General features: G+C 42.3%; 1 protein-coding gene across 1 annotated transcript; it reads right to left on the reverse strand.

Moving 5' to 3' along the window:
• Window positions 1-4,913: 4,913 nt before the first annotated feature.
• On the reverse strand, window positions 4,914-6,923 carry LOC115103609 (P43 5S RNA-binding protein-like; the record flags this gene model as incomplete). Its single annotated transcript, XM_065006727.1, has 3 exons — window positions 4,914-5,329; window positions 5,748-5,801; window positions 6,891-6,923. Coding segments are annotated over 3 exons (402 nt in total), but the record flags the coding sequence as incomplete, so codon positions are not given.
• Between the last annotated feature and the right edge of the window lie 4,684 nt (window positions 6,924-11,607).

The raw sequence follows: 11,607 nt of genomic DNA on the forward strand, positions 1-11,607 counted from the left end.
TAGAAGGCCAGCATCCCGGAGTTGCCTATTCACTGTTGATGGTGAGACGTATGGAATCACGTAGTAACCCCAAAAAAGTGTTAAACAAATCAAAATGTATTTTACATTTGAGATTCTTCAAAGTAGCCACCCTTTGACTTGATGACAGCTTTGCACACTCTTGGCATTCTCTCAACCGGCTTCATGAGGCAGTCACCTGGAATGCATTTCAATTAACAGCTGTGCCTTGTTAAAAGTTCATTTGTGGAATTTATGTGTTTGAGCCAATCAGTTGTGTTTTGACAAGGTAGGGGTGGTATACAGATGATAGCCCTATTTGGTAAAAGACCAAGTCCTTATTATGCCATGAACAGCTTAAATAAGCAAAGAGAAATGATAGCCCATCATTATTTTAAGACATGAAGGTCAGTCAATATGTAAAATGTCAAGAACTTATAGTAAAAATAAAGAAAAGCCCTTGAATGAGTAGGTGTATCCAAACTTTTGACTGGTACTATATACAGTTGAAGTCTGAAGTTTACATACACTCAATTAGTATTTGGTAGCATTGCCTTTAAATTGTTTAACTTGGGTCAAATGTTTCAGGTAGCCTTCCACAAGCTTCCCACAATAAGTTGGGTGAATTTTGGCCCATTCCTCCTGACAGAGCTGGTGTAACTGAGTCAGGTTTCTAGGCCTCCTTGCTTGCACATGCTTTTTCAGTTCTGCCCACAAATTTTCTATAGGATTGAGGTCAGGGCTTTGTGATGGCCACTACAATATTTTCGACTTTGTTGTTCTTAAGCGATTTTACCACAACTTTGAAAGTATGCTTGGGGGCATTGTCCATTTGGAAGACCCATTTGCGACCAAGCTTTAACTTTAACACTGATGTCTTGAGATGTTGCTTCAATATATCCACATAATTTCCCTCCCTCATGATGCCATCTATTTTGTGAAGTGCACCAATCCCTCCTGCAGCAAACTACCCCCACAACATGATGCTGCCACCCCCGTGATTCACGTTTGGGATGGTATTCTTTGGCTTGCAAGCCTCCCCCTTTTTCCTCCAAACATAACGATGGTCATTATGGCCAAACAGTTCCATTTTTGTTTTATCAGACCAGAGGACATTTCTCCAAAAAGTATGATCTTTGTCCCCATGTGCAGTTGCAAACCGTAGTCTGGCTTTTTTATGGCGGTTTTAGAGCAGTGGCTTCTTCCTTGCTGAGCGGCCTTTCAGGTTATGTCAATATTGGACTCGTTTTACCTGTTTTCTCCAACATCTTCACAAGGTCATTCGCTGTTGTTCTGAGAATGATTTGCACTTTTCACACCAAAGTACGATCATCTCTAGGAGACAGAACACATCTCCTTCCTGAGCGGTATGACGGTACCTTCAGGTGTGTGGAAATTGCTCCCAAGGATGAACCAGACTTGTGGAGGTCAACAATTATTTTTCTGAGGTCTTGGCTGATTTATTTTGTTTTCCCATGATGTCAAGAGGCACTGAGTTTGAAGGTAGGCCTTGAAGTATATCCACAGGTACACCTCCAATTGACTCAAATTATGTCAATTAGCCTATCAGAAGTTTCTAAAGCCATGACATCATTTTGGGAATTTTCCAAGCTGTTTAATGGCACAGTCAACTTAGTGTATGTGAACTTCTGACCCACTGGAATTGTAATACAGTTAATTATAAGTTAAATAATCTGTCTGTAAACAATTGTTGGAAAAATGACTTGTGTCATGCACAAAGTAGATGTCCTAACTGACTTGCCAAAACTATAGTTTGTTAATTAACAAGAAATTTGTGGAGTGGTTGAAAAACGAGTTTTAATGACTCCAACCTAAGTGTATGTAAACTTCCGACTTCAAATGTATATATATTTATAAACTGGCTGGTTTGAGCCCTGAATGCTGATTGGCTGACAACCATGGTATATCAGAATATATACCACGGGTATGACAAAACATTTATTTTTACTGCTCTAATTACGTTGGTAACAAGTTTATAATAGCAATGAGGCACCTCGGGTGTTTGTGATTTATGGCCAATATACCACAGGTAAGTGTCCAGCCCTTAGACGTGGTATTTTGGCCCTACATTATACCACACCCACTTGGGCCTTATTGCTGAAATATATTCAGCATTCTATGTAAAAAAGATTTATTAGAATAACTGTTCTGGGAAATGAAATGTTTATGAATCTGGGGAAATGAAGAGCTGAAAAGGATGAAAAGGAAAGTGCATATATGCTGAATTGAAACATTTTATTACCATGGAGTCAGCCAGGGCCAATCTTCCAAACAGCTAGTCTGCTGAATCTCAACTGTAAATTCTTAGAGACCCCCTGATGTCCCATTACAATAAATCATAAATCATCAAAGCAACACATTGTTTTGAAAGCCCTCAAACACAGACTCACACAATCTATAATTAACCCTGTCTCACCCTGAACACTTGTGAATCATTTACATTTCAATTACGCTTCGGACACGAGGGCAACAAAGACTTTCTGTTATGGTCTAATCTGTTGTAAAAACACAGTTCACACAAAGCACCAAATGCAAAGTAATTATAAACACTTGTACATTAGCACCACATAAACACACAGTGGAGAGACGGAGAGCGCACGTGTTCCCTCTCCATGGTTTGGGCCGTTAGCCAGCAGAGCAGCAGACATATAGGCCAGGTTTATGTGAAGGATTACGAGTTGCCACGGCCTGAGGCGGCAGGAGCAGCCCTGGAGAAGGAGCACCACAACAGCAGCAGAAAAAAACATCAGAAGTAATGACTCCAATAGAGCTTCCATGACAGGCTGGAAGTGGGCTTTAGCAAAGGCTTTGAAATGTCAAACTGGACCCAGCCATATTACAGCCACAACACGGGCCTTGGAATATGATGGTACACCAGTGTGTAAAAGAGGATCTGCGTACAAACCATTCATTTTGTATAGAGTACACATTACCTCATGTGTACGATTGTGTCTACATTGTAGGTGTATGATTACAAGTTAGTCTTCCTACACTCTCCATTTTCTCCAACTGGTGAGTTGATAGAGTAAAAAGTGACTCAAACTGTTGAAGCTGAGGAGTTACAGATTCCGTTGTAGAAATAAGGTCATTTCAGATTGAGCCGACATCTGCAGCGTTTACAGTGAATGCAGTCTCCCCTAAAGCGGGAACATTGCCGCTCAACTTCAATCACGCTGCAAAACTAAACTTCCGTGATACAGTTTGAATAGAGCCATAAATTGTTCAGTAGAAAAATATAAACGAGTCATGTAAAGAGTTGGTCCCATGTTACATGAGCTGAAATAAAAGATCGCAGAGATTTTCCAAATGCATGAAAATCCCATTTCCCTCAAAGGTTGTTTACATCCCTGTTAGTGAGCATTTCTACTCCGCCAAGATAACCCATCCACCTGACAGGTGTGGCATTTCAACAAGCTGATTAAACAGAATAATCATTACACAGGTCCACCTTGTGCTGGGGACAATAAAAGGCCACTCTAAAAAGTAGTTTTGTAACACAACGCCACAGATGTCTGAGGTCGAGGGAGCGTGCAATCCACCAGAGGTGTTGCCACATAATTGTGTTCATGTCTCTACCATAAACAGCCGCCAATGTCATTTCAGAGAATTTGGCAGTACATCCAACCAGCCTCACGTGTAACCACGCCAACCCAGGACCTCCACATCCATCTTTCACCTGCGGGATCATCCGAGACCAGCCAGTCAGACAGAGGATGAAACTGGGTTTGCTCAACCGAAGAATTTCTGCACAAACTGTCAGAAACAGTCTCAGGGAAGCTCATCGTCCTCACCAGGGTGTTGACCTGACTGCAGTTCAGAGTCGTAACAGAGATCAGTGGGGAAATGTTCACCTTTGTTGGCCACTGGAGAAGTGCGCTCTCCACAAAATAATCCCAGTTTCAATTGTTCCAGGCAGATCGTGTATGGCTTAGTGTGGTTGAGCAGTTTGCTGATGTCAACATTGTGAACAGAGTGCCCCATGGTGGCAGTGGGGTTCTGTGAAATCCATAGATTAGGGCCCAATTTAACTGATTTCCATATCTGAACTGTAACCCAGTAAGATCTGTGAAATTGTTGCATTTTTATTCAGTATTTATTGGACAAGTTCGGGTGGAAACTGATTTAATCACGGAGCGCACTCTGTAGGCAGCAACACAGCAGACTAGCCATTAGCAGTCAGCTGAAGTCATACAGGGTTCTGATGGAACAAACACTAGAAAGCTAGCCACATTACAGAGCAATTCAGTTGAAGTGGCAGATAGGGGCAGAGACTGATGGAAGAAATGTTTGATACAAGCCGTCACTGGTCAGACTTAGATTATTCTGCAGTCTTTCAAAAGGCACACCAATTGTAAAGCTGACAATTTTGTACTGCCAGTTCTCAGCTCTCCCCCTCTACCGGGGGTTTGGATTGAGGAGTCATCTAGTGACGTGGACCTGGTGCCTGAGCAGAGCCCTGCGCTTTGAAGAATCAATGGTGGGGGACTCATCACTCATAGGTCACGTCAATGCAAGTCAACCTGCACACCCATTATGGCACTAGGTCTGTAAACTGACACACAAAATTGTTTGTGCCAAAATTTGCTTTGCTGGTTCCGGTTGCATTCCTTGGCATCATTAAAATGCAACCGAGTCATTACCTCCCTCTAATCAAGAGACACGACCCAAGCCGTATTTACACTAAGGACTGATGTAGGGTGATTGATCACCCTGACAGGTCATTCCTGATTTAGTCAGAGAGAAAGTAGGTGGCACAATCCCATCTTCCCTGAATATTTAGACAAACAACTTCAAATTATTTATTTATATTGAGTCAGGTCTGATCAGGCAAAGGATGCAAACAAAACTCATGTGCTTCTTATACAGGAAAACAATGAGACAAATAGCTTTATATGTACCATAAAAAAATGTTTTAATTCATTCAAGATCTCAGTTTAGTGCAACTAAAAGAGCAATGGTACTTCACTAGTATTTACAATTAAACCTCAATATAGTACTACGGCACTTTCAGAGTACAAGTTAAACCCTTGACCACAGTGACCTCTGGCTGTGTGACCTCCACAGGGCCTCGCTCTGCAGGGAAGGAGGATTGAGGCTTGATGCTAAAGAGGTCACACAGGTTGACCGCCGATTCCACAAAGTGAGGGATCTTGCGCTCGTTGAAGAGGCCTGAGAGGTTAACCTCCACCGTGGCCCGTCGTGACACCCTCATGCGCAATGCGAAGAGGCGTCGCAGGTCATCCTCCATCAGGGGCAGCTGGTGGCCTTCCAGACGCTTCTGCCAGTCCTTCTTGGGTCGCTTGCACTTCTGCTACAGAGAGAAAAACAAGATGCGACAGAGGAAAATGGATTTCGGAGGTATAAAATATTTAGTGGAACAATTCACCACTACAACTGTTCAGAACAGTCATTAACTTTAACTGCCCAGTAGACAGGAAGCCTGTGTAGAAGGACTTCAGTTCCTGTAGGGGCTTCAGAGCCAGACAAATTGAGACAAGACCGACGTTGTGTGAGTAAACACCACCCCTCCCTCGAGCCCCACTATGCCCAAAGCTGCTATAGATTCCCGTCAATCTACCAGACATCAGACTCCAACTGGTTCAAAGACATGGTTCAGGGCACACATACAGACCAATGATCACCTGGCCAGAGCCAGACACTCAGCACTCCAAACAGTAGACCCACGTCATCTTACCCACGGAGGATAGTTGGACTAAAACCATGCTTACCTTCTCAGGGTTGGCATCTGGGTCGTGGTGAGCCAGGTGTCTGTTCAGGCTCTCCTGGACGATTGAACAGAGGTGTTCATCACAACAACGATGGAGTACAAACATTATGACAGCAGCAAAGTATGAACATCAAATCTATTCTAAACATTTATACCGTACCAATGCCACAACGGCAAACATCTCCATCCACTACATGGACAAATATTTATTGGGATTAAAATGACATTTTGTCCACGGGGAGGTGATAGAAAATAAGCCACTAGTAGTTAATTGACAAGAAATTCAGTGCCGACTTAAAAATTCATCAGGCTGCTTTGCACGCAGCGATTGAAACCCAACTGCACGTCGTCACTGTAGAAGACGAGACAGTTATGGATGCGTGTTCTTAGTAAGACAGCTGACAGGCAGGCTGAAGAGGCAGTTTAGGGCAGAAAGCTACAAGTGTGTTCAATAGAGAACAGCAAACTAGACCGCCTAAAATCAGGGAGGGGCATCTCCAGTCGTCAGGGACCGGAGCGGTGTCTTCTCCCTCAGGGGACTGAAATGACTTGCCATTGGTCCTCAGATCCTCAAAAGGTTCTACAGCTGCACCATAGAGAGCATCCTGATTGGATGCATCACTGCCTGGTATGACAACTGAGCGGAGCTACAGATGGAAGTGCGAACGGCCCAGTATATCCCCGGGGCCGAGCTTCCTGCCATTCAGGACCTTTATACCAGGCGGCGTCAGAGGAAGGCCCTAAAAATTGTCAAAGATTCCAGCCACCCTAATCATAGACTGTCCTCTGTTACCACACAGCAAGCGGTACCGGAGCGCCACGTCTAGGTCCAAGAGGCTTCTAAAACAGCTTCTACCCCCAAGCCATAAGACTCCTGAACAGCTAATCAAATGTTTACCCAGACTATTTGTATTGCAAATGTTTCTTCTCATGGGCTTTTGCGAGCGACAATGAGTGTCAAACCTGACTCCACATCCTCTCTTTGAACATCTGAAGAGAAAAACCAGGGACCGAATAATTTAACCTTTAATCTACTAAAACGTACACTTGTGTTTTAAATAGAGAGTATGCGTCAACAGCTTAAGCCTTGTGCAATTTTCAAAGGCTGTAAGGCCTACAGGATCAATTAAAGATTGTGACTTACTTGAAACCAGAAGATATTCCACGCTCCTTCAAATGTAATTTATACACCCGCCGTTTCTTGAATGTCAATAAGCAATTTGGGAAACTGCACTGCACATGGGGAAAATTAAGCAAGTCAATATAACATTCAGCACATTGAGATGATGGTAAATAAAAGGAAATGGTTTCTTAAAATGGCAAGAACACAGTTCATAACATACACATGCCAGGGCCAAAGGGGTCCGTTAAAAAGGGAATAGAGGATACTGAAAGTGGGCAATCTCCAAATAGCAACGTGGTTATTCGGCGCCATCTAGTGGACTATAACCTTAAAGTACTTGTCCTTTTCGCCGTGGGCATAATGGGCGTGTCTCTTCAACTAGTCCGCGTTGAAGAAAGCAGTTGTGCGACTCACAAATGTGCATCTGTTGGGTGAAACATTAACTAGTGTGAGTTAAATCTCAAACTATAGCCTAACCCATGGGTACGAAATGAAACGTAAACTGAAATTAACACACCTGAATTTTTTCACCCCGGTGTGGCAAAGTACGTGGCAGCTCAGGTGAGATTTCCGTGAGAAACGACGGCCACATTCAACCACTTCGCATTGAAAAGGTTGCTGAGAAACGAGAACCAATAGGGCAATAAATTATAGTTTACACAATCGTAATATTTGACTCCTATCACGAGGCTGAAACTTCAGAAATAACTTTCCCATTCGAACTATCGCGAGTCTACACACTTCAGCAAAACATGTTTTTTTTTTTTTTTTACACGAAATCAATTAGCTCGGGAATGGGGTTAAATCCACATGAACCATAGTTGAATTGTCCTGTTCCTGGGCTACGGCGTTCATTGCCTCTTGAAAACAGTCGTCTATTCGGTTACACACTGTCAATAAAGAGGAGAGTGTTCCCCACGCCAACAACTCTTGTAGCCTCTAAGATTGCAGTGAGGTGAATTGTCCCAGGTTAATTGACCCGAATTAATTGCTAAAGTCAGGTGTCAGTGTTTGCAGTGAATGGCCGTGTTCCAGGCTGACTGATTGCAGACATGTCAGATCTCACGATGCCTGAGGTGGCTACAGTTCGCTTGAACGTTTGCTACGTTGCGAGACGGTTTGCAGTGAACGACACAATTTCCCAGTAATGGTGCGGCAGGTAGCTTAGTGGTTAGAGCGTTGGGCCAGTAACCGAAACATTTCTCGATCGAATCCCCGAGCTGGCAAGATACAAATCTGTCGTTCTGAACAAGGCAGTTAATTGACTTGCCTAGTTAAATAAAGCTACAAAAACATGTTATTGAACAGACCTTGGGGTACTTTTGGTGGGTGTGGCGGGCTGGCTTGAAGCAATGCGTGACGTCTTTAAAGGCCAGTGGCCATACTGACAGCGTTGCCAACCCATAAACCAAACCCTACCCGCTCTTCAACTGGTCGTTCAGTACAGCACCGTTTCCGTTCAATTGAACATTCCAGAACTCAAAAACATACAAAACGCAGGTCACGTCAAACATGTATTATATTATACATATATACATTTTTAAATCAACACAGATCACCACTGTTCATCATGTTCAACACGCTGCGACGCAACTACTGTATTCTTACAGCAGAGGGTGGCATATCTTACTACAGATTTGAGAGAGAGATAAGGATGTACACCTTTTTTGGTGCAAGAGTTTATTAATTCCTTGATCAAACGAAACTATTATTACCAATCCCAAGGATTGGACGCAACATTTCTTGTTTACTGTTATTATGTTTGTAACTAGTTTATAATAGAAATAAGGCACCCCAGCCGAGTCCCATAGGGCAGCGCACAATTGTCCCGAGTGGCACAGCAGTCTAAGGCACTGCATCTCAGTACTACAGACACCCTGTTTCAAATCCAGGCTGTATCACAACTGGCTGTGATTGGGAGTCCCATAGGGTGGTGCAGCATTGTTGAGTTTGGCCAATGTAGGCCGTCATTGTAAATAAGAGTTAGATCTTAACTGACTTACCTAGTTAAATAAAGTTTACACATTTTTACGTGGCTCTAGCGACTCTTTGTGGCAGGCCGGGTGCCTGCAGGCTGACGACACATTGGTTAAACACATTGGTTAAACGAGCGGCTTTTAAAAGAAGGGGGTTAAAAAATAAATAATAATAAGGCACTTGTATCCAGGCACTCCTCATTGTGTCATGCATTTTTAAACCTTTATTTAACTAGGCAAGTCAGTTAAGAACAAATTCTCATTTTCAATGACAGCCTAGGAACAGTGGGTTAAATGCCAGATTTTTACCTTGTCAGCTCGGGGAGTTGATCTTGCAGCCTTTCGGTTATAAATCCAACACTCTAACCACTAGGCTACCTGCATAGGAACATCCCATATCCATGGTATATTGGCCATATACCACACCTCCTCGAGTATTTTAGCTTAAATATACCACGGATAGGGGCTGTTCGTATGCTGCCTTCATAACCTTCATTCATAGACGGTATTGGGAAAAATAATGAACGCCCCTCTTACTGGTAATCCCTGAGCTCCGACTTCTCCCACATGCATCTACTTATACATTTTTAGATTTGTTGGTATTTTGATCCAGTAATATTATTTTAATTAATTTTATCCACTTTAAAATGGATATACCTCAATAATTTCAAATCTCATGACATTAAATTTACACAGCATTTAACATCCCAATTCATAGAGAGTGTTACAAACTGGACTATATTTAGTAACTTTGAAGAGATGGTGATTAGGTCTAAATAGGCGTTTGGCGTTTGTTAGTCTAAATTCAGTGTATTTGTCTTTAACTGCCATTTCCCGAAAGGCAGACTCTTCCCACATGCCAAATCATTTTTTCTCAGCTTCAGAAGCATCTGCATTCATACATTTTTTTTTATGGTTGATATGTTGTAAATTGTTTATTGTAAATAACACTTTCTTTGTAAAAATACCTCAAAATTGCATTTGACGTTTTATGTCTTTAGTATTTTACAGATGGAAATTTGAAAAAATTATTTATCCACAATCTGCTCTGGACAAGTCCGGTCCTGGAGTGTCTCAACAAAATGAAATCAAAATATTTAGGCTGACTTCATTCAGTGTCCAGAAAAATGGATTTGCACGATATGCATATATTTAATGAGATTTCACCTCATTTGCATATTTTTATAAAGTGTTTACTTGAATGTGTAATATAAAATAGTCTTATATTTGTGTCTATATTCAACTGGTAAAAGTTGATTATGATATGATTAAGGTTGAAAAAATTACCCTATGAATTAAATGCAATCTATTAAATTATGTGAGCATGATAGCTGTAATTTTAGTTTATTGTTGACCCAGCTTGTTTGCCATGAGCTAATCAGCGTTTCTCAACAAGTTCAAAGCGCATGAATGCATTCAACTCATATTTACTACTTCACAACTGGAAATGACCAACTTCCCACTTGGTTATGAATATGAATGCAGCATTAGGCAGAACGCAAAGTTGGCAAGTGCATCTCAGTCATGGCCTTAGTGCACTCCAGCTATACGGGCTCTCCTGAAGTAGAAGGATGGTCTGGGTGACCCATGGCCTGGGTGGCTGAGGAGAAGATATTCACTTTCGAGTTCTCATTTTTAGCACACAAATCTGAGGGACCAACATCACTATACTGAGAGTGTTTCCATTTTTAAAATGACATATTTGGGTATTTTTGGAGCATTTGTTCATGTTTTTTCAGAGCCCCCGTACTGCACGATGAGGATGAGGAAGTAAATTGCCGGTTGGGGTAAGTGTCTCAAAAATAAGTGAAATCACCAAAAAAGTGGTCTTCTTGGGTCCAAAAAGTTGGACCTGGACCCAAACAGACCCGATCATCAACAAAAAAAAGGAGGACGTAGACCGGAGAAAATCAGACCTGAACCCGAATAGACCCAACGACAACCAGACCTAGACTCGACCTGTACCTGTATCTAACGGGTTCCGGGTCTAGACCAGAACCGATTGGAACCGAGTGACCCAAAAATCAGCCAAGTTGCTCTTTTTGTTAATAAATATGTATTTATATGTTAATAAATATGTCAATAAATTCACCATATTAGCGTAAAATAAATATGCTATAGGCTATACAAAGCTGTGGTCAGGTCCATTCGGGTCCACTCGGGTCTATCAGCTATAGTTACATAGACCCAAGACCCAATGACAAACAAACAGGACCCGACCCAGACCCGAGGGAGAAGATAGAATTTTGGACCCAGACCCACTCGGTTCCCAGGCCAGGTCTCTGGTATTCGGGTTCAGTCAGAATAGTGAAGACCTCTAGTCTGGACCCTTCTATAACATTCCATTTCAATCAAAAATGTTGACTTGGTTGTAAAAAAAACTCAATTCTCCTTTAAATGAAATGGCACATTATGGCATGATTATTATTCTGTGGACAACAATAGCCCTCGTTCTGCACATTCAGCTCTCTGTATGATCATCTAAGACATCCAGCTTACATGGAGTCACCTCAGGACACTTCTTATCAGCTCCAACACACACACAGCCTGCTAGTCAAGCCCACTTCTTCCAGCAATAGCTTGTCATCGCTCATCACTGTCCCATTTATCGATGTGTGCCTGCAGCTTCTGTGTCTCCTCGTGGTAGTGGACAGCTGGAGATAGGGAGGGAGAATGGTGTCTCTATTTACCATACACACCTCTGGGCACAATGGTTGCACCATGTCCTGCTATTAGATACCACTTTTCAATTGCTGTGTGGA

This window comes from Oncorhynchus nerka, linkage group LG21 (genome assembly GCF_034236695.1).
Source record: "Oncorhynchus nerka isolate Pitt River linkage group LG21, Oner_Uvic_2.0, whole genome shotgun sequence".
Lineage (NCBI taxonomy): Eukaryota > Metazoa > Chordata > Actinopteri > Salmoniformes > Salmonidae > Oncorhynchus > Oncorhynchus nerka.